The sequence below is a fragment of the Phoca vitulina genome, unplaced genomic scaffold (genome assembly GCF_004348235.1).
Source record: "Phoca vitulina isolate PV1807 unplaced genomic scaffold, GSC_HSeal_1.0 scaffold9, whole genome shotgun sequence".
Lineage (NCBI taxonomy): Eukaryota > Metazoa > Chordata > Mammalia > Carnivora > Phocidae > Phoca > Phoca vitulina.
In genome coordinates, this window is record NW_022589712.1 from 63,455,701 (window position 1) to 63,482,260 (window position 26,560).

The following is a 26,560-nucleotide window of genomic DNA, read 5'->3' on the forward strand; positions in this document are numbered from 1 at the left end:
CTGACAAATAAATAAAATCTTAAAAGAAAAAAAAAAATAAATAAATCTACAGAGCAAAGCAATCCATAAGAAACTCTTAATCATAGGAAACAAACCGAGGGTTGCCAGAGGGGAGAGGGCTGGGGGGATGGGGTAACTCGGTGATGGACATTAAGGAGGGTGCAGGATGTAATGAGCACTAGGTGTTACATAAGACTGATGAATCACTGAACTCCACCTCTGAAACTAGTAATACCCTATGTTAATTAATTGAATTTAAATAAAAATTATTAAAAATCCCTCCACTGTTCAAGCCAAAAAAAATTCCTATAGCATTTTTCATAGTAATAAAAGAAACAATCCTCGAATTTGTATGGAACCACAAAAGACTCTTGTATAGACAAAGCAAAGATAACAAAGAAAAACAAAACTGGAGCCATCATATTTGCTGATTTCAAACTATACTACGAAGCTATACTAATTATACAGTATGATCCTGGCATAAAAATAGGCACTTAGATCAACAGAACAAAACAGAGTACTTAGAATTAAACCCCCATATATACAGTCAATTAGTAAAGGATAAGGGAGCAAAGAATATTAATATTAAATGGGGAAAGGATCTCTCTTCAACAAATGATGCTGGGAAAACTGGATAACCACATGCAGAAAAAGAAAACTGGACTCTTACACCACCTAGAAATGGATCAGAATTAAACATTTGGATAGGACACCCAGAGCACAAGTAAGAAAAAATTAACAAGTGGGACTACATCAAACCTGAAAGCTTCTACACTGCAAAAGCAACAATTAAGAAAACGAAAAGGCAAATAAATTATTTGTAAACCATTTAACAGATAATGGGTTAATACCCAAAATATACACAGAATTCCTATAACTCAATAATGAAAAAATCCCCACAAATTATCCAATTAAAAAATAAGCAGAGGAACTTAGCAGGCACTTTTCCAAAGAAGACTTGCCACTGTTGGCATGAAAGGTGCTCAACATCATTTACCACCAGGGAAATACAAATCAAAACCACAGTGAAACAGCCTTTCATACCTGTTATAACAGGTATTACCAAGAAAACAAGAGATAGTAAGTATTGGCAAGGATGTAGAGAAAAGAGACACCTTGCACACTTTTGGGTGGAATCTAAATTGGTTCAGCCCCTATGGAGAAGAGTATAAAGCTTCCCCCCCCCCCAAAAATTAAAAATAGAACTACTATATAATCCAGCAGTCACAACTCTGGGTATAAATCCAAAGGAAATGAAATGTTATCAAAGAGATATTTGTATTCCTGTGTAACTGCAACATTACACGACAGCCAAAATGTGTCCATCAATGAGTGAATGGACAAAGACATGGTGATAAATACAGATAAATAGATGGATAGATATAGATAGATGCACTCGCATGCATACACACACATATATGTAAATACATATAGAGTGTGATATATATACATATATAAAATGGAATACTATTTGGCCAGAAGTAGTGAAATCCTGCCATTTGCAGCAACATGGATGTATCTTGAGGACATTATGCTAAGAAGACATAGACAAAAACTGTCAGATAGCTTATATGAAATGTAAACAAAACAAAGAAATAGAGTGAAATGGTGGTTACCAGGGGCTCAGGAGTGGGGACATAGAAGAGAGGTTGTTTAAGGTACACACTTGCAACTAGTACATAAATAAGATGTGGAGATCTCATACACAGTACAGTGATTATAGACAAAAAGGCTATTAAAAACAGTCAACTTGCTAGGAGACTAGATCTTTATTTTTTCCACCACTAGAAGAAATGATAACTATGGGATGTGATAAAAGGGCTTGCTGATGGCTACAATGGTAATCATATGCAAACATATATATCAAATTACTGCGTTGTATACTTTTAATTTATGGAATGTTAAATGTATTTCAATAAAAATGAGTACAATATTTAACTGATAAGAAAATAATTTATAGATGGACTGCAATGTCACTTTTATTTCTATCAAAGGATATAAAATATTTGCATCAATAGTGAACAGTCAACATTTAAAATTAAAATAATTGTATTGTTGACAATGTTTTGAAGTAACTCATGTTCACACATATTATGTAGTAGTAAAATAATATATGGGGGAAAGGTCTTCATAAACATAAGACAGCATAAAACTACATATGATTTGAAAGTTTTCTTCCTAATTACAAATAATAACATACAAAGTATGTCATTTACGTATTATTTCTTCAGATGAAACATACCTGGGGGTGGGGGGGGGGGGAGACACTCATTGCATAAAGTTCAGTTCGCATTAAAGAAATCTGAAACTTCCATGGATATGCATTTTTTGTCAAGCATAGCAGTCACAAACAAGCCAACCTTGTAATAACAAAAAAGCCTTAAATGTGATATAAATTCTTTGTACAAAATAGTAAAGTCATTGAAAAGTCCTCTCCCCAAAAATAAACTGTAAACAGAGACTGTAGTCAATGATCTCTGGATTTACCAATCCTATTTCATGTCATATTTTATATTATAGAACATAGAAACTGGAGCTATAAGTATATACTAGAAAATTAAATTTTTTTAAATAGTTGGAAAAAAATAATTACAGAAGAAAAACGAAAAACAAGTCATCTCGCATAGTTGATGCAGATTCACAGAATCCTACAATGTTCTGTTCATGAAAAAGCCTTGCACATCTCTATATACCTATTAGCTCAATAGTGAGTTTGTGCCTTTTGTACAGCTATAAAAATGTGAGAACACCCAATTTGTTCTTGTGGCCCTAGTGTTAGGGACACTAACAAGACAGAGGAAACATAACAGAGACTTTTTTATTTTAAAGGGTAGATTAACAATTTGAAGAATTCTCAGGCATCCAATTATGTATTTTTTTATTAATTACCTGTGGGATAATGACTCTATGTAAATGTGTGCAGTTGGAGTGCCAGAAGTTAGAGGGAAGACAAAGTTGAGGGAAAAGGGGAATAAAAATAACCAGAGACTTCTCATCAGTTAAGTTAAAGTGCATATTGTAAATTTTAGAGCCATCATAATATAAATAAAAGGAATATATAAGAAGAGAAAAAAATGGAATAAACATATCTTACACACGAGAAGGCAGAAAAAGAAGAAAAAGGAATAGAACAGACAGGATAAACAGAAAACAGCAAACAAAACATTTAAAATAAACCATATCCTTATTAAATACAAATAAACCCAAATTTAAAAAGCAGAGATTGTGGGGTGCCTGGGTGGCTCAGTCGTTAAGCATCTGCCTTTGGCTCAGGTCATGATCCCAGGGTCCTGGGATCGAGCCCCACATTGGACTCCCTGCTCCGCGGGAGGCCTGTTCTCCCTCTCCCACTCCCCCTGCTTGTGTTCCCTCTCTCACTGTGTCTCTCTCTGTCAAATAAATAAAATCTTTAAAATAAATAAATAAATAAATAAATAAAAATAAAAATAAAAAGCAGAGATTGTTAGACAAGTTTTAAAAAACAGAAAACCAAGACCAAATTATATACTACATGCCTAAAATTTGAAATAGTCCAAATGTTCATCAAGATGAATGCAGAAACAAATTGCTATAATCATACAATGGACTACTACTCAGCAATAACAATGACTCAACTACTGACATAGTTAACAACAAAGGTAAACTTCAGAATGATATGCCAAGCAAAAGACCACACACACACAAATGCTAGATGATTCTATTTTCATACAGTAAGAGAACATTCACAACTATTCTACAGTGAGAAAAATCAGATTCACAGTTTCCTGGGGAAGAATATAGGGGTGCATAAGGAAGAATGACAAAAGTTTCTGGGTTATAGAATATTTTACTTCATGTTGGGAAGAGAAACATCATTGAGCTGTATGCTTGAAATGGGAGAATTCATTGTATCTTATGTAGATCATAATTTAATTCAGAAAGAATATTAAATTAGAAATCAATAAAAATATATCCAGAAATGTTCTAAAAATTAGAAATTAAACAATGTATTTTATAGTATTAAAAGGTAGTTTCCTGGATGTTTAAGTACATACATACAGCTTAATTTAGAGTTTATAAGCTTAAACTTGTAATTAATAACAATGTGAAGAGTAATTAGTAACTTAAACGGTCTACATTTCTACACACACACATATACACACATACACGCAATCACGTATCTAAACACACACCATAAAAATAATTACCAATTGAAGCTGAGTACATTTGTTTCATGTGAGTTTCAATGACAGAAGGATCCCGAGAGCTGTAAATTCCCAACTCAGGGTAAAAGCTGGAGCCAATGTCATCCGGGGGACTGTGTTTCCCTTGTGGATAATTCTTGGTTAGTCTAGGGTCCCAATGCTTCAGGATTGGATGGTTCCAATGTATATATTTACCATCAAATTGTGGATTTCCATACCAACTGTAATAAAATACATGTAAATAATAATTCAGAGGTTGCAGCTCTTCCAGGTAAGGTTCAGAGGCTTTGGAAGGCTTCATAGTGATTTCAACACTTTTTAAATTCTTGTTATTTGTTTCACTGTTGATTTTGTCATTGTTTTGGGAATCAAAACTTTTCCCTAAGTGAGTTTGTTGATGAAGTACTGGAAGAAGTTCAAGTCCAAAAGGATCTCCAAAAGTAGCTTTATTTGGTCTCAGCATTTTTAAACCCATCATCAGGGAGAAAATAAATAGAATAAAAAGTGACAAAATGATGCAAGTCCTTCTTCGAAACTTTGCCATGATGACATACTTTAAACTCCAAAATGGTAAATGTTTAGCTGTAATTTGTTGAAAAATGGTAATTAGTAAATGGTATTGACAATATTTCCCAATGTATTCGAAATGAAAACTAAAATCCATAAAGTTCATTACACTGAAAAGTTTTAAAAGTGCAACATATTAGTTCTATCATCAAATACTGATGTGTACAAAATCTATATATGGCTAGACTAAATAGCAGTATTTTATTTGGAAATAGCAATTATATCTTGTCAGATAAACATCTTAGGAATTTTATTTAAGAAAGTATTTTGCATCATTTGAACAGATTTTGTGTGTGCTGAATATAGGAAGGAAATGTTCTATGCAAGTGGACTAAAACTTTCCAAATATAAAATTAAAGGCTCACAGTTTAAAAAAGGAAATACTTATGAATGGATTAAAAGCCTCGTCAGTAAGTGGATTTTCAACAAACTTTTTTTTAACTAAAATAATGATTGCACAAGAAGGGAGTAATCACACATATTATTTCATTTCTGAAATGAAAAGAATGAGAAATAAAAGAAGAATGATCACAAGGGAGGGGTTCCTAATTTAAAAATATATTACTTTATAACTTTGAACACCTTATTGAACAAAGATTATGAACACAGACTTGTAACTTCTAAAATGGTATTGTGTATGTATTTTTATGTTTCAGTAACTGTATACACATATATGTGTAATGTGTATATATGTACATAGGTATATATACATACATAGGAATAAAATGTCTTTACAAATTTCTTATTAGAAAGGTATTTGGGGAAAAATTGACATTGACTTTATTTATAAAATATGACTTTTTATAATAAACCATGCTGTTGTTATTCTAGAGAATTAAGTTACAATAAACTTACCCTAATACAAAAGACAGATAAGTAAAACTTAATCTAACCATAAGTAATTCTGTCTCACACACACAAACCCTCTCTACAAATTGCTACTTCCATTATGCATATATGCAAGAATTACTAAGATGAGCAAGCATATTTCTTTTAAGACTAAAATCACAGATTCCTCTCAAAGTTAACCTTAATTGTGAAATACATTACACCTAAAGATCAATATAAAAGTCATATGTCTAGGTTGAAACACAAACATTCAAAAAGGAAAGTGCCAGTTTAAATGCTCATTTCCATCTTTTGGGCCCTTTGCCAATCACCAGCCCTGCCCCTTCTCCTTAAGAAGGACTTGACTTTTGTATTTACCATCCCCTCACCTTTCTTTATAGTTTTTCCAAAACATAAACATACCTAACCAATCTTAATTTTGTTTTGCCAGTTTCAGAATTTTAAGTAATTATATACACATTAATATGCATATTAATCTCCTACATAGATTTTTGTATGCTTTACATATACTTAGATATGCTATAAATATGTATAATTATATACAATTCGATATACATAAAATATACAAAAATATTGGGGAACAACATTATTAAACCTTCTCTGACACTTTACTTTGTGTCTTACCTCTTTCCCATCCCTGCATTCCATCACATCAGTTCTTCCACTCCCATACAAAAAACCATGAAAATGGAAAGGCGTAGGTAGATAGATCTGGAGAATTTTATTTTACAACTGTATTAATCCACTGGTTTGATGAAAATGTTTTCATGTCAAGTATTCTCCTTCTTAAACTTTGGAAATAAAAAGTAGCCCTTTCTCTATTGTTCCTTAGACTCTAATTTAGTGACCCCCCCAAAGTTATTATATTTTATTATTAAATGGAGACATTGTGACCACACCAACAAACTAGACTCATTTAAGTTTTTCATATAGCCAATCGTTAACATTACACATAAACTAAAACAAGCATTATGAAAGTAGACATAGTTTAAGATGAGAAACAGTTAAGTCCTTACTGTTGTTTTTCAACAAACAAAAATTTCATTTGGTTGAAATACCAAAAAAAGTCTAGAAAACTAAAAAGATGTATAACTCAATTGAGCAACTCAATTGTGTAAAAACTCGTATGCTAAGCGCGACATGAAATAGATGGATTAGATAGATTAGTAAAACATAGTTCTTATGTTCAAGGTACTTAAGAGTCCATGAGGAGGGCAGAAGACGCACGCAAGTAACTATAATTCAAAGAAGAAAAGTGCCAACAGAGAAGTGAAAGGCATATATAAAGCAATAAAATGCTTATATAAATTAAGGAGTTGAAGAAAATGCTTTAGGAAAAAAATAGTAAGAGCTTAGAAGAATGAGTACAATATGCATAGGCTGGTGGAAAAGGAAAGGAAAAAGAGATGGCCATAGTGTTGGAGAAAGTGTGCCCAAATATATGTTTTCTGGACATGAAAGACACATTGTGAAACAAAAAGGCCTCTGCAGGCCGCATGCAGCCAAGAAAACAAGATGAGGAGGAAAAATAAAGCTGTAGTGCCATGCTGAAACCATCCTGTACCAAAGAAAGAGGACTTTCCCGGTAAAGAGGGGATCACTGAAGACTTGTAACAAAATATTGGCATGATGAAAGTTCAGAGTAGAAGGATGGAGCACTTATAAAAAATATTCAAGACATCAAACTTCACTATTTGCTCAATCTAATAATCTCCCATTCATAATAATTTTAACATAACTCTCTTCCCACATTACTATTTTTAGTGACTCTACCAACATGGATGATCCATCCAATAGTTTAGTCTCCCAATTCTTTGCCTCACTTCTACAGATCTGTTCTTCCACCCCCACTTCACCAACTGAGGTATCATACTCCTACTATTGATCCTGTCTTTTAAATCTTTTACCACTCCAAAATCTTTTTTTTTCCCCTTTTCCAAACAAAACCTCTTGCGCTTTGAGCCCATCTAGTTTAGTAGTCTCATTTTGGTAATTTCTTGACATTGAGATGTCCTATCTACTTAGTCCACTGTTTCTGCTATTTTTCCTGTTCTTCATGTTTTGTCTCTAGTGACATAGTTTATCCTCCATAATCCAACATTTTAATTCCTCACTTCTCTCCTTTCTTGATACATACCTGGTAAAACTTCAAATAAATGACGTGTGTCTTGACTTTGATTCAGAACTACGGAACTATACTGGACAAAAACACGCAACCAGGCTGATTTTTCACTATGAATTCATGACCATAAATTTCAAATGAACACTCAAGACCGCTTAACTATCCCATTACCATACTCTAGTATGTTCACTTTTCTAACCTCAGAATGTCATTTTCATTTTTCATCAAACCTACTGCTATGTCACCAACTCCCTTTATTATCTTCAGATAGCTATGTCTTATAGTTGACCCTTCAACAATGTGGGTTTGAACGGTGCAGATTCATTTATATGTGGATTTTTTTCCCCATAAATATGGTACAGCAGTAAAAATGCATTTTCTCTTATGATTTTAATACCATTTCTTTTCTCTAGCTTACTTTATTGTAAGAATACAGATATAATATGTAGGGTATACAGAACACACGTTAATGAACTGTTTGTTATCAGTAGGCTTCCAGTCAACAGTGGGTAATTAGTTGTTAAATTTTTCCAGTCAAAAGTTATATGCAGATTTCCAACTGCACAGGAGTCAGTACCCTTAACCTCCAGTGCTCAAGGGTGAACAGTACTTCATAGAGAAAAAAGAAACAATCATACAGGAGCTCCCTTATCTTCCCATTAAGAAATTAACTAAGCTATTGGCATCAACTTTTGTCAGCAAATGTTTCCAATTATAATATTTGTTGTTTCACTGCTTTTTCTTCTATAGAAAATTTTATTTTGTTGAATTTTGCTCAATTTTTTCAACTGCATTTTCTCTCAGTTTCTTTACCCTCTTTCTCGTAAGGCCTGATCTGTTGTGTTTATCTTGTAGTCATTTATGAAATAATTAGCTCATTTTTGACTTTTCATAGTTGTAATTTGCTTATTCATTCATATCTCATAACGATTTTATTTCTATGTAAATATTAGGCTACAGTAGTCCTATTTTGTGAACATGTCTCTCTGGCATGCCTTCAGTGTTTACAAGTATGTTGAACTTTTTTGCCTATACTGACTTTGTATGGGATTTGACTGATCTTTTTCTGTTACTAAATATTACATGAAATAATTTTCTCTCAATTTTTAGGAGTGTTTTATCGTGATAGTTTTTCTAGTTTCATGCATTAGAGAGAACTTCTATTGTTTTTGTGAAATCTTACTATGGCCTCGAATTTTTTTCTGAGATCAGCTGGGTTTTTCTCCATTCCCACATTTATCTGGATGTTTTTATTTCCTTGGCTTCTATTTTGTTATTCTGCTCCATTTGAAAGTTATTTCCAGAAGTTACTCTTCTATATGTGGTTTTGTCCTGAAAACCAAGATGCTCTAGCCTCTTCAGATAGAAGACTTCAAAGTTCCCCTCGCCCCTTGCAGCTATTATTCTCAGACTGGGCGGTCCTTCTTTCAAATTAACATCTATGTTATATTTAATATATTCTACATATAGAATATCTATATTTATTCCTGTTATCAGTTGAAGCAGATGCACTATTTCTTCTCCTTCCTCCAGCACAAACCAAGTTAGAATACAAGTCTTATAGCTGTTACTGAGCTGTCCCCTTCCACTCATACCTTGGGGTCCATGGGGATAACTAGTCATTTCAGTTTTGTTACAGATATTTGTTTTAGTTTTACTATTTAATGGTCTGTTTTTAGGATTTCAGAATGATTTAAACACTATACCACTGCTGTTGCCATCACATCTTTAGCAGTATCTTAGGAGTTTTGCACCCCTGTATTTTTATGACCACTTAGTTCAAAATATATTCACATTTCCATTATTTCTCCTCCAATGACTATTTATAAATGTACTATATTTGGGAGACTTTCTCATTTTATTGTTGTTGATTTATAGTGTGAATGCACTGAAAACATCCCCTGTATGATTTCAGTCCTTTGAAATATGTTGAGACTTGTTTTAAGGCTTAACCTATGACCAATTCTGTTAAGTGTCCCATATACACCTCAAAAGGATACATATTCCACAGCTAGTGGTTACAGGTATCTACATGTGTCTACCAAACCAAATATGCTAACCATTTTGTTTATATTTTTCATATCCTCATTCATCTTTCTTCTGTGTTAAAAATCCCCCACTACCGTATTTATATCTATAGTTTACATTATATAATTTTAATGTTATGTAGAGACAAATTTGCAGACTATTTTCCTGAAATATTAAATCTTGTTTTACAAAGAAATGTCCTTTCCTTCTCCACTGATGGGTTTTGTCTCACATTCTACTCCAATATTAATATAGCTACAATGGATTTCATTTGGTTCATGCTGGAACAGAGTATCATTTTCATCATTTTATTGTCACCTTAAATGGTTAGCTTTTTTGAAATAGGACACTGTTTTATTATTGTTGCTGTTTTTAATCTAATCTGATAGTCTGTCCAGTAATTGTAGTATGCAGTATATTTACAGTTCTGCAAATATGGGTATTTAAATCTACTTCTTACATCCTTGCTTTTCCTTTTGGCCTCCTTTCAAGCTCCGTTTTTCCTCTTACCTTTTTGTTTTATTTTTCCCTATTTGTTAATTTTACATTTACATTGTCTTTGCTATTATTTTTATCTTTGTGATTATAGCATGCATTCTTATCAAAATCCAGGATGAATTAGAACTTTACTATGTCTCAACAATAAAAGCACACTTCTGCCCCAACTTTGTGCTCCTGTTTTGGTGTATTTTATTTTTTACACAAATCTTAAACCCCACCAGATGGGATATGGTTTTACACAGTCAACATTCATTACATTTACCCTTTCCTTTGCTCTTCACTTCCTCCTGCATCCCCCTACTTCCATTCAAAACAATTTTCCTTATGGTGAAGAAATTATTCCCTCTAATAAGGCTTTTAGTATCAGCCCACTGCTGATAAATCCCATGTTAATTTGTTTGAAAATATATTTTGCCTCCACTGTAACATAGATCTATAGACTTCTATATTGGCAGTTTTCTTTCGGCACAACCCATTATCTTTGTTTCTGCTGAAAACTCAACTATTGTTTTGTGGTTCTTTTCCTTGATTTTTTAAAGACTTTAAGGATATTTTCTTTTTCTCTGGCTCCTTTTAATATTTTTTTCATTTTGGTTTTCAGCAGTTTTGCTATGGAATATGGTTTTCTTAGTATTTGTCCTGCTTTAGGTCCAACATGCTTCTTCAGTCTGTGGGTTGATATCTTTCCTTAGCTTTGTAAAATTCTTGACCACAATCTCTTCAAATATTGCTTTTGCTCCATGATTGCTTTCTCGTTCATATCTCATTTTGGAATACAATACTCATGTTAGAATTTTTATCCTCTTTTTTTAAACATTTTAAAATTTCCCTCATCTCTCCTTACCTCAGTCTGAGTCCTTCTGAACTCTTCCTGTTTCCTAATTCTCTTCAGCTGTGATTTAATGTTATAATTTTACTTAGAATTTCCATTTAATTCTTTTCAAAGCCATCAGTTCTCTGCTAAAATTTTCTAATTCCTTGAACATGTTAATTCCACTTATTTAAAGTCCACCTCTACTAACCTGAATTGGATCTTAGGGATTCTGCTTCTATTGCCTGTTTTTTTTGTTTGTTTTGTTCTCTCTCAATATCTGGTTACTTTTTTTGTACGCTAAGTAATTTTTTTTAATTGAATGGCAGTCATTACAATGAAAATTTTTAGAGACAATGAAGCTCTATATATTATTTTCCTCCAGAAAAAAAATATGTTTGCGTCTTGAGGACTGCTATGGTAGAGGAAGATCATCTTAATCTAATCAGAGTAAAATCTTCGAAACTGGTTTTAAGTCCTTGTAAATATCTGACTATTTCTGATTAATCCTACTCCCTTACATGCATGGGTACTGAAATTAAAGCCATGGGTTTTATCAAGATCCTGCCACTTTCTATTTTCTACTCATGTTCTTAGCTTCTGTTATTCTTGAATCAGGGGTTTTAAACAATCCTCCCCTATTTCCTCCACAATCTCCCAAAGAATAATACATGTTGTAGGGCTCAAAGCCACTGAAATGGAATTCCACCTGAATTCCCTTATAACCTGAGTGCAATGGAAGGCTTTATAACAATGACTCAAAATTCAGATGCAATATATAAAAAGGCAAATTAACTACATAAATTTAAAGATATACATATCAGAAAACACTATTAACAAAAGACAACTGACAGTGAAAATACTGGCAAGATCTTCTACCTCATTCAAAATTTTTAAAAATGCAAATTAAAGTGGCTCCTGGGTGACTCAGTCCCTTAAGCATTTGACTCTTAATTTTAGCTCAGGTGATAATCTCAGGGTTGTGAGATGGAGCCTGCTTGAGATTCTCTCTGCCCCTCCCCCCTCTAAAATAAACCTTTAAAATAATGCAAAATAAAACTACATAAAAATATCATTTATCTACGAGACTAAGAAAACAAAAACAAAAATACATCCTGTTGGCAAGACAGTGGGAAAACAAGCACTTCCAAACATTGCTACCTGAATGTAAACTGGTACAGCCTTTTTGTAAATTTGGCAATAGCTAACAAAATTACACATCCATTTATCTTTGGACTCAGAAGTCCTACTTCATGAAAATTACCTTAAAAATACAGAACCACATAAATAGCACATAAATCCATATACAGCACTATAATTGTAAAATACTGGGGTGTTCAGCTGAATAAAATGAGGAAGAACTCTTTGAAATGACATAAATTGATTTTCTGTATATAATTCTAAGTAAAAGAAGGAAAATACAAACAAGAAAATATACATTTTCTCAAGTGCACAAAAGAAACACAGGAAGAACAAACAAGAATCTTGAGGTTGATTATGTATGGGGGTAAGGACAAACGGGACCGAGAATGTGGAGGGAGGAGAATGGGTAGAAGGGTTGGAGAATAGAAAGGACTCTACCTTTTTGTTGTACAGCTTTGGCTTTTTGAGCCATGTCATATTTCACATACTCTAAAAAAACAAGTATTAAATGTTAAAGCCCAGTTAGTAAGCTGTTTTTTGCAATGGTACACGTTAGCAATTTTTTTAAAAAAAATTATTTATTTGTCAGAGAGAGAGAGAGCACAAGCAGGAATGGCAGGCTGAGGGAGAAGCAGGCTCCCCGCTGAGCAAGGAGCCCAATGTGGGACTCGATCCCAGGACCCCGGGATCATGACCTGGGCCAAAGGCAGAAGACACTTAACCGACTGAGCAACCCAGGTGTCCTACAATTCTTAATGTGTATTCCACACGTAAGCAAATGTATGCCGGAAACTGGGGCCCAGGTTTTTCACGGACAAAAAAGTTATGTATAAAGTGGGAAGCTAGAATAAAACTTGTGTTGTCAGATTGTAGTTAGCAGTATCTGTATGAATGTGTGGCTTTTATCAGTAAATAGGGGTGTGTTTGTGTGTGTATATACATTAATATATTAACATTTCCTAGTTCTGTATGCTGACAGAGTCTAGACCCCAAGAAATCCCACAGCAATGAACACATCTGATGCCAATATTTTGGTTTTTAAATATCCTTCTCTACCTAGAAGAACCAGGTTCCTTGGAGAAATGTTGATTCCCAGACTGTGGCTGGGAAAGTACAGAATGAGCCTTGATCATCTTACCAGAAAGTAAGAAGTACTCAAAAAGTGTTGGGGACATGTCCATTGGACACAGGAGCCAGCCTGAAGGGGCAACTACTGGCTAAATCCTAGACAATTTCAGCAAAACAACAAGGAGTAATAAATGATAGGTATTAAAATAAGAATTCATGAATCCATACAGGTATTTTTTCATACTGATATATTTTTTTTTTTTTTTAAGATTTTTATTTTATTTATTTGCGAGAGAGAGAATGAGAGACAGAGCACGAGAGGGAGGAGGGTCAGAGGGAGAAGCAGACTCCCCACTGAGGAGGGAGCCCGATGCGGGACTCGATCCTGGGACTCCAGGATCATGACCTGAGCCGAAGGCAGTCGCTTAACCGACTGAGCCACCCAGGCGCCCAAAACTGATATTTTTTTAAATGCAAAAATAAAAGGAATAAAGAAGACTCATATTAGAGTGCCAACTAATAAATTTAGATGGAATAATGAAATATCACTATTTGGCAACTACCATAACCACCATACTAGGCAAAAATCATCAATGGATATTAAATGATTTGATGAGAAACAGGATATCTATATATTGGCAAAGAATCTCCCCAAAAGACACCTAATTAATACAAAGGGAACAACAGTAACTCACTGCAAAACCTAGCAGACACCACCTTAAACAAGCGATCAAAATGAACTCTGAGGATGCCGTAAGAAGGAAACAATCACTGCTATGGTATTTGTCAAAATTTAACTTGACTCTAAACATGAGGAAACATCAGATAATATATTAGACACTCACACATATATCCACACATACATATATACCTATGTACACACATACATATTTCATGTAATGTATATAATTATATACAATGTAAAACATAAAGTGTGTACATGTGTATAATGATAAAGCAAATATAGTAAAATATTACCATTTGGTGAATATCCAGGAAAAATATACAGGAACTGAGTTTTTTGTACTCTTTTTGAAATATTTAAGTATAAAATTTGAAAAGAAAAAGAAAAAAAAGAAAGAATCCCACCAGCAAACTGGAGGACATAAGCTGGTAACCTAACACTTATTTCTGGGAAGGGCCAACTCATACCATCCTACAAGCTCTGCAATACAGGACTCCAGAGAGTGAATTTCTAATGTATGGAATGTGGCAGCCCCACAGAGAAGAATAAAGAGATGATACAATAATTTTGGCCTGCCTCTATCATCTCTTGTCCTGAAAATTCCAAATTATCAAGATGAAAACAAATCCCTCCCTTAAAGACAGAAACTTGACAAGCCATGAAGTAGAAAAAAGAATTATGGGCATAACAGGATCTCAACTACATTAAAGATGCACAAAGGAAAGAAAAGCACTTAAACATGTAAAATGATTACCTCTGGGTGATAAAATCTAGTGATATTTTCCTACTCTACCTTATAAAATTAGAACATAATACTTCATAAGAAAAGTTTAGGAAATAACAGTAATGAACATTGCCAAGTCACAGAGAACAGGAGCAATGACTACAGGATTTAAAAATATAGCAGGAGGGGAAGAATGAAGGGGGGTGGGGAGATCGGAAGGGGAGACAAACCGTGAGAGACTATGGACTCTGAGAAACAAACTGAGGGTTTTAGAGGGGAGGTGGGTGGGGGGATGGGTTAGCCTGGTGATGGGTATTAAAGAGGGCACGTTCTGCATGGAGCACTGGGTGTTATACACAAACAATGAATCATGGAACACTACATCAAAAACTAATGATGTAATGTATGGTGATTAACATAACAATAAAAATAATTTAAAAAAAATTAGTAAGACCTTGCTTTTTGAGAGGCTGAGTGCTGAAGTGTGTGGAAGAGTCAGGATATAGAACAGAATATTGGCCTTGCAATCTAAAAAAAAAAAGTCCAAATCAGCCATGTTTACCTCTTAAAAAAAGAAACTATTATCTGTTGTGTTTTCTGACAAAGCTGTTCCGTGAATCATGCAAGATAATGTATGTGAAAGTGTAAAAGGATAGTATTTTAATCATATGGTAAATACCAATTAGATTTAAAAATAAAGGTGAAGTTAAAGGTGAAAAAATATAGAAGGCAAATAGTTCTGAAACTTTTATATTTGTTAGATTCATTTCTCAGATCTATACAAGAACACAAAACAAAATGTCCATTTATGGAAGCTGCCTCGTCCCCGTCCTTGCCTGTAAATGTAGTTTAAGTGGGTCCCTCTCTTTTTACATTACTTAACTCACTTAAAATGTTCATTTATTACATCATTATAGATGATTCACTGGCTCTATCCTAACCTCCACATCTCAATTAACGGTAAGTCACCTCAACCTAAAGGCTGAGCACTGTGATTAAAGGCAAATAACCTACAGCTGTGCCTTTTAAAGCTTTCACCTATTCAAATGACCTCATCTTTCTCTGCTTTTCTCATCTATACAATGAGTTATTACCTCATTCACAGATTTTTGAGCATGAAATGAATTATAAAACTTTTAGAATCATTTCCTGTTTAGAGTAACACTGAATAAAAATGAGTATTTATTATAATGGTTATTAAATATGGGCATCTAGCAAGCAATTAATAACAGTTAATTCTCTCTAAACGTCTATTCTCTACACGGCTAACTTTTAAAATGCTACTCATCCTTCAAGACAAAGCTGGAATGTTGCCACTTCTTGATACCTTCCCTAATGATTCCAGACTGAAAAGTACTCATTTTCTCATACATTCTATTGTTACAGCATTGCCTACTTATTAAAGTGGCATTTCTTTACCTACTGCATCATGCTGTTTACTTACATGTATTGTATCCACTACTAGATTGCTCCTTGACGTCAAAAAATGTTCTTGTATTTACACTGCAGAAGAGCCCCACACATTTTATACACAGTGACCATTAAGTGTTCAGCTTAAACAATTTCAGGCCCTTTTGTTTTTGACATTAGTATATATTTGGGCAGTATGTGTATAAACAGATTCTACTGACTATATAGATGGTTGACCATTAACCTATATTGAACATATTATATAGGAAGAAACATCCAATAATTTAAAAATTCATTTTAATAAAAATTATCATGTTCAAGACAGCAAAACCACAGTGACCCTTGAAATGCTAACAGGTCTAATGATCTAGGAAGAAAGGAGTGGAGGAACTATTTATTTGGCTTCAGCAAAAGGAAGAAGTTTCAGAAGTCACCTGAGAAAATAAAATTACAAGTTAATTACAGATGTATGGGTTCCCAAAGTAGGAATCTACTCAAAGTATTGGCTATTGAAAACCTGTTTTCTTCAAAGGGCAGTATACATTACATAATAATACACAGTAGTTATACCTAATAGGTTCTCTTGAAACTCTATGGTTTCTACTTTTGTGTTTTATGCTTTTAATCTTCAAAATGCTAGTTTTTGACTTAGACGTCTAAGAGATCCAGAGCATTGGGACATCAACTTATTTCAGAAAGTATTTGCTGTCAATCCAGTTAGGCCAAAAGATTTCACCTTTTAATTACCTATTATTAAATTATACAGACTCCTAGTGCTTTTTTTCTTTTAGTACTGTTTTCTAATTTTATTTTCTAAGAAGCCATTATAGATAAATAACAGAAGATACACCTGGAACGTTCAAAATCAGTTTCTATACCAAGGCTTCCTTGCCCAGGTGGTTTTAGTGTAAACACTTACGCCCTCTGGTTAACAGAAATTCAGTTACACATAATCTTATCCTTCCATTTTAGTCTTCATAACAACCTATGAAGTAAAACTTCTTTTTAACACCATTTTGCAGATGACAGATGTAACAGAGGTACAAAGCAAATGGTAAGTTTCCAGTGGGCTTAGTGAAGGGCTAAGTAACACTGAGGTTAAGCACCAGCAAGAAGCAGAGCAAACTTGGCTCTAGAACTCAAGCTCTTGCCTTCTATTCCACCGTCCTACATACAACCTACTACACAAATTAGGTTTAGAGATTTCTTTTTTAGACAGATGGAAACTGCTGACATGTGGTCATGTTTTCATTTAAAAAGTATGGGCTTAGAAAATAATTATCTGTTACCTACTCATAAATTGCAACTCAACTTTAATCTGAGGACAGTTTATTTTCTGATCTTACGCTTACTGATCATCACGTGACTACCAGAAACGGGTCTGGTAATGTTTTATGCACAGAGCCCAAAAGTCTACAAGATTCACTGCACCCCACCGTTTTTTCCTGAGCTTACATATAGCTCAATAAGAAGGAAATCACATGGTCATGAAAATGCTCTGTAATGTGACAGTATTACCAAACCTGTATTTTGTATTTTTCTTTCAAACTACTATCGAAAATACTTTAATATAACCCCTTCCAGTCCTATTTGTCTTTTTTAAAGTCCTATATTATCCTCCCTTGTTTTATTCATCTTTAAATACCTCCACGTTTTCTTTCAACATTTATCCATGGGTCTAACAATAAAACGAAAATTATCATAAATGCCTGAATTTCAATTTGCTCCTGTGGAAAATGGAAAAAGACATTAGTCCGGCATAGCTGCATCCTGAAACTTAGCAAAAGATAAAAGTCTACGCTGATAGAGCCAAGCGTGTTGACAAATGAATGAAAAAAAAAAAAAAAACATCTCTGGGGTGGCTTCGCCATCCCTGATCTCCTCGCCAGAGGCCCACAGGCGCCAGGAGGCAGGCGGCCGCGACCCTCCTGCGACACCCCGAGCGCAGTAGGCCTCGATCCTCCCCCTCTCTCCGCAGGCTCAAGGCGCAGCAGCAGTCTGGCTACAAAAAGGACAAGGCATTGAACGGCTTCCGTCACTCCCGGAATTCCCAACTTGCTGGGGAGAGGAGGGAAAACCGAGGCGACGACGGAAGGTTCCGCTCCAAAGAAGCGGCCGACACAAACCCAGCAGGGTGTGTAAAAAGCAGGCAATAAAACTAACCAGACACAAGAGCTAAGATTAACAGTGAGGTACCCCGGGGTCCCGAAAAACGCAGCTCGACGCCTCTCGCCCGCCCGAGGGGCGCGAGGTTAAAGGCCATCTGCAGAAGCTGCAAGCACATTGGCTGACGGACAGGCGCGCAGGCGCTGGGGGTGGGTCCCGTACTCGCCGCAGCCGCGTCTGCGGAACCCTGAATCTTCCAGCTACTCACCGGGGTCTGGGAATCCGGCCACAAGCAGACGTTTCAGCCAGAGCCGCAGGTGTTGAGAGGCGAGGGAGAGCGGATGCAGACAGCCCGCGACCTCCCCGCCGCGAGCCCTTCCAGCCCCGCCTCCCAAAAGGCGCGCGCAGAGCGTTCTTGCAGCCCCGGGGGGCGGGGCCTGGCGCAGGGCTCTAGAAGAGGGCGGGGCGCTGGCTTTCCATGCATGGGCTCCCCCTAATCTGTGAGCGTCGGGAGGGGCGTGGATAAAGGAGAGGAGAGCTTTTCCGGGTGTCCCGAGCGGATCGAGAAAAGGGGCGGAGCCGACTCTGGCTGGACTCCCCGCCCACCTCTCCGACTAGAGAGGACCCACCCCTCTCTTAAAAACTGTTCTCCTGCGGTTCTTCTGGGAAGCTTTCACTAATACAGGACAGCTGGTTTTTTGTTTTTTTTTTAAAGATTTTATTTATTTATTTGACAGACAGAGACACAGCGAGAGAGGGAACATAAGCAGGGGGGAGTGGGAGAGGGAGAAGCAGGCTTCCCGCGGAGCAGGGAGCCCGATGCGGGACTCGATCCCAGGACCCTGGGATCATGACCTGAGCCGAAGGCAGACGCTCAACGACTGAGTCACCCAGGCGCCCCTCAGGACAGCTGGTTTTGATGGGAGGCTTTCCAAAGTTGCTTTAACTCGAGTACACCGGTTGTTTTCAAACTCTTTAAGGAACAGTTAAAAAAAAAAAAAAAAAAACTTTTCTTGAAGGCCCTAAGTAAATAAAGATGACATTTAATTTGCAAATGTATAAAATCACATTTGTAGTGGAGTATAGAAATAATTGAGAACAATGAGACAGGTGTAAAGAACAAGAACTTTCGAAATAGGGGTTACAGCTGAAGGTTTCTATCTTACATCAGCCTGAGAAGCCAAGAGAATTCTCTATTTTGTTTGGTTACATAGTAACAAGGAAATCCTGGCTCACAGTCTAGAACTTGCTGACGTGAACAATTTTTTAAGGGCTGTCCTTAAAATTACACTGGATTTTTAAGAGGAATTTTAGTTGTGAAATATGCGTATATGAATGTATCCCGAATGTGCACATTTTAAAAAATAATAAAAAGAATACCCTGGTACCCACTACAGAGCTGAAGATGAAGAATACCAGTATTTTTGAAGCCTTCTCAAAAGCCCTCACCATCTCGCTCCCAGACAGAAATAACCATTATGCTAAATTTTGTATTATTTATTTCCTTGAATTTTGAGCATAGTTATATATGTGTGATTCCCTAAAAATATAAGTTATCCTGGTGTTTTATTTTTTATAATGAATCATACAGCATTTTCCCCTCCAGCTTCTTTTTTTTTCGCTACACATTTGGGTTTTGAGATTTATCTATACACAGATACATTTCACATAGGCTGGCACATCACCATAACATCTGTTATTGTTAAATTTTAAAATTTTTGCCTGGCAATAGCATCTCTTAATTTGCTCTTTTAATTTACATTAACCCCCTTGCCAATGAGGTTGTGCATCTTTATAAATGCTTAGTGGCCATTTGGTTTCAGTGAAATGCCTGTTCTCAATTTTAACTCACTTTTTATAGGCTTGTTGCTTTTGGAAATTAATTTGTAGATAATCTTTATTTTTAAAGTTCAAATACGTCTCTCTTGTTGGTTATATGTGTTTCAAATAGCTTCTCTCAGTTTATGGATTGTCCTTTAACTTTCTGTGGTATCTTTTGATAACCAAAAGCTATATATTTTAAGTAATGCTAGTTGAATTTAACAAATTTTTTCATTATAGTTTCATGCGTTTTGCTTTCTTGTTTAAAAGAGTCTTCCCAACCTGAGACCATAAGATATTCTCTTTTATTTTCTAAAAATTTTAAAGCTTAATTATGAAACATTTTTAGACACAGAAAATATAAATAAAATGAGTATGTTATAGGCTTTGTTGCTTTTGGAAATTAATTTGTAGATAATCTTTATATATGTTTAAAGTTTAAATACTTCTCTCTTGTTGGTTATATGCACTCAACTCTACACATTGAAAAATTTAGCGAGCCCCTCTTTCTTACAATTCTTCTCTAAAATTGCCTTAACTACTCTTGGCTGTTTGCTCTTTCATATAAACTTTAGGATGAATCAGCCAAGATCCATAAAAAACCCTATTTGGATTTTGATTGGAATGGATTTGACTTTATTGATTAATTTATGCACAGGCCTGGGAAATAAGGACAAGGATCTTTATTGCTAATGCCAAAAAAGAAATGGATGCTGTTTTGCTAGTAGCAAGACAAGATCAACCCCAAGGATCTTGTGGGGGTAGAGACTATTATAATAATAAATGGGAATTAGGAGAAGCCAAAGGCTACTATTAGTTTAATTCATTAGAATAGTTTCAATAAGAATTTGATAAGCAAAATTTGTATTTTTTCCCCATTCTTCCCTGTTTGGATCATTTTTTTTTTTTTCCTTTGGGATCTCAGTGACCACCCTGATGCAACACATTTGAAATGTCTATTTACTACACAAAATCAATTTATCTGCAGCTCTCCCTTTTTTTCCTTCTGGCAATCCATCTATTAGATGAATGGCATATTCCTCCAGTGCTAGTTTTTAGTTAAAATACATATGAAAAATAGACAATTGAATTTGGCAGAAATTATAGCCATTCTGTATTTGAAAAATGTCAAGATTTAGTATGTAAAAATATATGTGATCATTACAACAAAACATTGTTCCCATACCTCCCAATAATTAAGTAATCCACACAAAAACACTTTGAAAAAAAAAAGTGATGTGGAAAAAAAAAAAAAACCAATGACAACATTGTCTCTATAAGTGATATTTCAACATTTCTTGCCATTAGCAAGGGACCAACAGAACAGTCAGAGTTATAAGATGAGGCATTAGTTGCAATCCCAGTCCAATTTATAAATACTGTTTTGCATTGAATCTGATGGGTAGAAAAAGTCATGCAATGAGAATCTACCCTAATTTATTTATGTTGGCAGACATAATCAAACAGCTTTTAAGAAGTAGGCAAGCACCAATATAGTTATAAAATAAAATACCCTTTCTTTCATTCAACATCAGGATATTTATTAATATAATAACTCCCATAAACATATTAGAGTAGGGAATAATGATTATTTCAAAAAATGCAGGAAAAAAAACTAGGCCCTCAGGACTGATACTCTCTTATTTTGATTTACTAGGATTCTATGATACTGGAAATATTACTTTAGAATTTCTATTTCTATCAATTTTTAAAATTGATAAACTGGTGGCAACAATTGACTATAGAGAGAGAGAGAGAGTTATCTAAATGTTTAAATTGAAGCAAGAAAGGAATTTGTATCCTGAAATCCCCTACTGCACTGTAAAAGATTAGCGTCTCCTTGACAGCATGGATTTTGCCCTTTTTATATGTCCAAAGCCAACAAAAGTTGTTGACATATAACAAGAATGCAACAAATAATTTATTCAGGGGATAAAAGAATAAAAGACTAAGAGGTTACTTACTCATTATTATTTAATCCTACTTTCTGATATGTACTGTTTGCTCTAGTCCTAGAACTGTCCTTACTGTCTGTCACCTGAATACTTTATGTCTTTTTTTCCCCTCCAGGCCCTGCAGTTAATTAGAATCTCCTAGACATATTACGTCATTTCATACCTTTGTTCATCTCTCCATTCACCTGACATGCCTTCTCAGTTCCTGTCCATATCCTCTCCACTCACGTTAATCAGAGTTCTTTTTTGCCAGCAATAGAAACTGAATCTGGCACACTAAAGCACAAATAGACCTCATGTGAAAGGTTACAGAGTATAGCAGGAAGGTGAAGCCTAGTAAATTAGGCAATGGGCGGGAACCCAGAAGGGCTGGACAACTGGGATCACAGCCTCATGCAATGGTACAGAATAAGGCACTGATACTTTCAAGTATGCACTGAACTCTCAATGTTTTTGACACCACCATGAAGAATTTATCCATTCTGCCTGCATTGTTTGCCTTACTTCTTCAAGATTAAAATCTTTGGTTGGAAAAATGTGATTAGCTAAGCCTAGGTTATATGTCTGTATCTCCTTAGCTTCCTTGAAAAGGAAGTTGGTCCTTTTGGCTTCCTTAATGGGAAGTCAGGTGCAAGACACACACTATGGTATTCCTCCCAAACCAGGATTTTGGGATTCTAAATAGCCAACAAACAAACAAATGCAGTAAATCTCAAAACAAAAGTTCAATTATCTACTACACTATGCTTCAATGTCCATGTCAAGTCTACCTTCTCTAATGCTATTGTACTACGTACAATGTAATTATTACTACATACATACATTAATCACTATTACAGTGAGTACAGGCAGTGCTATGAAACACAGCAATGATTTCTTCATTAATTAAATTGTCATACCATTCTTTACATCATGTTTTGCTTTATAAAGGTATAACTCTTGACTAGGCTATCTCTTGACATTATTTGGGATGCAAAGAATGTAACTCCCAAGAAATCCCCTGAATATAACACCAAAGCCTCTACCAGCTGATAGCAGCAGATAATTCAGAGATCCAAACTCTTACCCATCACCCTACTGCTCTAATTTTTCACCATGTGTACCCAGAGAGCTTGAGTACCTACCAGTCTTGACAACAAAGAATACAATCTAACTCTATCTTACATAAATTCATGAATTGTGACACAGGTCAAAGAGGAAAGTAGTGTTGGCAGGTCATGTCTCTAACTCAAAGCCGTGTAAATTCCCTGGCCTTATAGTGGCCACAGGGGCTAACGTGCCTTCTTTACTCATTATAGAGGCTGATTTAGGATTGACTCACACCCTAGTATTAAACTCAGTGTAGGTAATTCTCAACTGCTATGGTCTCAGTGTTTGCATTCCTTCAAAACATGTTGAAACCAAACTCCTCCAGTGATGGTACCAGGAGGTGGAGACTTTTGGAGGTGGGGACTTGTGAAGTGATTAGGTCATGAAAGCAGAGCTCTCATGAATAGATAATAGTGCCTTTAGAAAAGAGGATCCAGAGAGACCCTGGCCCTTTTCTGCCATCTGAGGATAGAATAAGAAATCTATGGCCCAAAAGAGGGCTTTCACCTGACCATGCTGGCACCTTAATCTTGAACTTCCAGCCCCCAGAACTGGGAGAAATAAATGCTTGACATTTATAAATCGTCTGGCTATCATATTTTGTTATAGCGGCCCTAAGCAGACTGAGAAACCAACCTAATAGGCCAAGTCCCTCTGACAGAAGCTCTTTTCATTTCTGATTGAAGCACTTGGCCAGGTTATGGCACTGCAAGTGATGGAGATGGGAGAGAGTTCCAGTGTCATTACTGGCCCACACAGAGGTGGCAGAGCATTCACCTCTGGCTAATTGGTGCGGCTAGATTGAATGCACTGATGACTGGGTATGGGCCATCTCTCCTGGCAAGACCCTGTTCCATGTGGCAGTTGAGACAGATGGTTGTCTTTAGTTGAAATCTGGGCCAGCAGAAGGATACGGCACTTCCTGAGTGGGACAACTACTCCACAGGTTGATACATAGCCTGTCAATGTTTAAAGGGAAGGAAGTTTCATGTATTGTGATTGAGCATTAATTTTATACCCTAATTAGCCAACCCCCAAATGTGGTACTACCTAAATCTACTACAGATTTTACAGAGTTATTTTCTAAGGCATTAGGTTTTTTTTTTTTCTTTCTTTCCAGGATAACATAGATTCCTTAACCAAATTGACCTAACCTTTCTTCTGCCATAAAACCATCATCATCTCCTGATGTTAAAAAAAAAAAAAAAAAAAAAAGGAGCAGTTTGCAAAGTTACTAAAGAAACAAAAAAGGCCTGTTACTGCTTAAGATAGATGAGCCCACTCATCCTCTATTTATATAAGAGAGAGCACAAGTAATTTTTCTCAACAGTGAGTGCTGCAAGGTGATTTTCTGTGCCTGCTTATTCTAAGAAGTAGCTGGCAATTTCTCTTGCTAAAAGAGTAAAAGAAAGAACATGCACTTATTCTCTGATAAAATATCTCTCTATTAGAGAACCCAATTAAAAAGCAGGTCTGTGCCTTGTACATCTTTTCTACCTCCCCTAATGTCAAGATCCATGAGCACAGATACAAAGATGTCTAATTCACTGCTGGGTCTCCTATATCCAGCACGTAGTAGGTGCATGTAGTAGGATGAGTAATGGTCCCCAAAGAGAACTAGCTCCAAATCCTCTGAAAATGTTAATGTTACTTTACATGGCAAAAGAGACATTGCAGATGTGATTAAGTATCTTGAGATGAAGATTGTCTGCGTAGGCCCTATCATCACAAGTGTCCTAATCAGAGGCAGGGAAAGGGAAATTTGACAGAGAAGGCAGTGTGGCTGCTGAAGCAAAATGGTATGCTGCCAACTTTGAAGACTAAGGAAAGGGCTACAAGGAAAGGAAGGAAAGGAATGAAAGGAATGCAGCTCTAGAAGCTGGAAAAGGCAAAAAAACAAATTCTTCCCTCAGCCTCCAAAGGGAGAGAGACCAACAAAGCCAACACCTTGATTTCAGCCCAGTGAAATTGACTTCAGCCTTCAGAATTCCAGAATTGCAAGAAAATAAATGAATTTTTTTTTTTAAGCTACGAAGTTTGTACTAATTGGTTCCAGCAACTAAAGGAAACTAATATGGTGCTCAAGAAATGTGTTGAATAAATAAAGCAATGAACAGTAGGGATTCAGTAAATGTTACATTAATTACAAGATACGAGGTTGGTCTAAAGATAGTGTGTGAGAAGAAAAACGGTAGATGTACCATTTATTCTTCTTTTTATTGTGGACATTAAAATGGTTTTTTGGATGTGAGAGAATTGTCTTTCAAATATATGCACGGAGTTAAAATTAATCACACTAATCTAACCTGGGGTTTTCATTCATCTGGTTGTTTTGGTTGTTTTGTTTGCTCAGTATGTTAGTTTTATGATAATTGGTTTTGATTATGCATTTATTCATAATTTTTGGGGGGGTGCCTACTGTCAGAATACGTCAGTTCAGAAGAAATGTCCGCCTTCTAGAAGCTTGTTATCTAGAAGATACAGAGATACACACTGTGTGGTTTATATTAATTATCCACTTACCACTGTATGGGCTACTTCAATTATATTCAAGAGTTTGTGTTCCTGTAAGGCGGGCTTTCCTTCATTCATCTTTATATTTTCATAGCCTCTAGCTCAATGCCTTTCACATAGCAAGTCTTCAAATATGTTTCTTTAATTGAATGTATCTAGTGGCCAGAAATTCATCTTTTATTGACTAAATAAGAAATAAAGCACTGTGTGTGTGTGTGTGTGTGTGTGTGTGTGTGTGTGTGTTTATTCATGTGTGTGATAACTTGGTGGTAACATTTTTATGTTCTTGCTTCTTTCAAAATAAATTCTTTGAGTATGATGCTTAATCATCTTTTAGAATAAAAAAATACAACAATAAAAGCAGAACTTACCAAATTACCATTTATGATTCCATAGCAAAGAAATACACATATATTCTCTAAACGCTCTTTTAATATTTTATGATTCATTAGAAAAATATTAATGTGCTCCCAGAAAGATTAGAAATACAGTTTAACACATATATTTTAACTGCTTTTATATGTTTAGAACTTGTTTCAAGGTATGACATATCTTTATTTTGCAACATTAATTTTTCAACTTTGTACAACTTGTTCAGGAAAAGTATAGAAGAAAATATCAAAAGAATGAGGAAACATTGGCTTCAAAAACTATTTTTCAAGTGAGTGTCAATGATATTTAGTCCATTTAAAAAAACAAGGTAAGGAAATTTTAGATTGGGCTTACCAAAAACAGAATATGTTGGCTTCCCCCAAATTTTTCTCCAAACTTTCCGGTTCAATTTTGATTCTCTCCTATGTAAGTTCAAGCTCCCCAGATGATTCTTATCTTCCTAGTTCTCCCTGGGGTATCTTTGTCTCCAAGCCTGAGATTTCTTTTCCCTCCAGCTCTTACCGTGGGCAGCTCTGTAGTTCTGAAAATTCTGACTAGAGGTACCTGGCTTGGGCTCATTGGTTCCGCTTGGATTACATCAGGCTCGCATC

At 35.4% G+C, this 26,560-nt stretch overlaps 1 protein-coding gene across 3 annotated transcripts in view; it reads right to left on the reverse strand.

Moving 5' to 3' along the window:
* Positions 1-18,689, reverse strand: part of MANEA (mannosidase endo-alpha) — a 75,293-nt gene extending 56,604 nt beyond the window's left edge. The window contains exons 1-3 of one of the 3 annotated variants that reach the window (XM_032408225.1): positions 12,644-12,725; positions 6,225-6,311; positions 4,188-4,766 (exon numbers count right to left, since the gene is read on the reverse strand). In XM_032408225.1, coding sequence (XP_032264116.1) covers positions 4,188-4,766; positions 6,225-6,243 — 598 coding nt within the window. In that variant the 5' untranslated portion in view covers positions 6,244-6,311; positions 12,644-12,725. Of the gene's footprint in view, positions 1-4,187; positions 4,767-6,224; positions 8,121-12,643; positions 12,726-18,466 lie in introns of those variants that run through there. The other 2 variants (XM_032408224.1, XM_032408227.1) reach the window with 2 other exon arrangements.
* Positions 18,690-26,560: the final 7,871 nt, after the last annotated feature.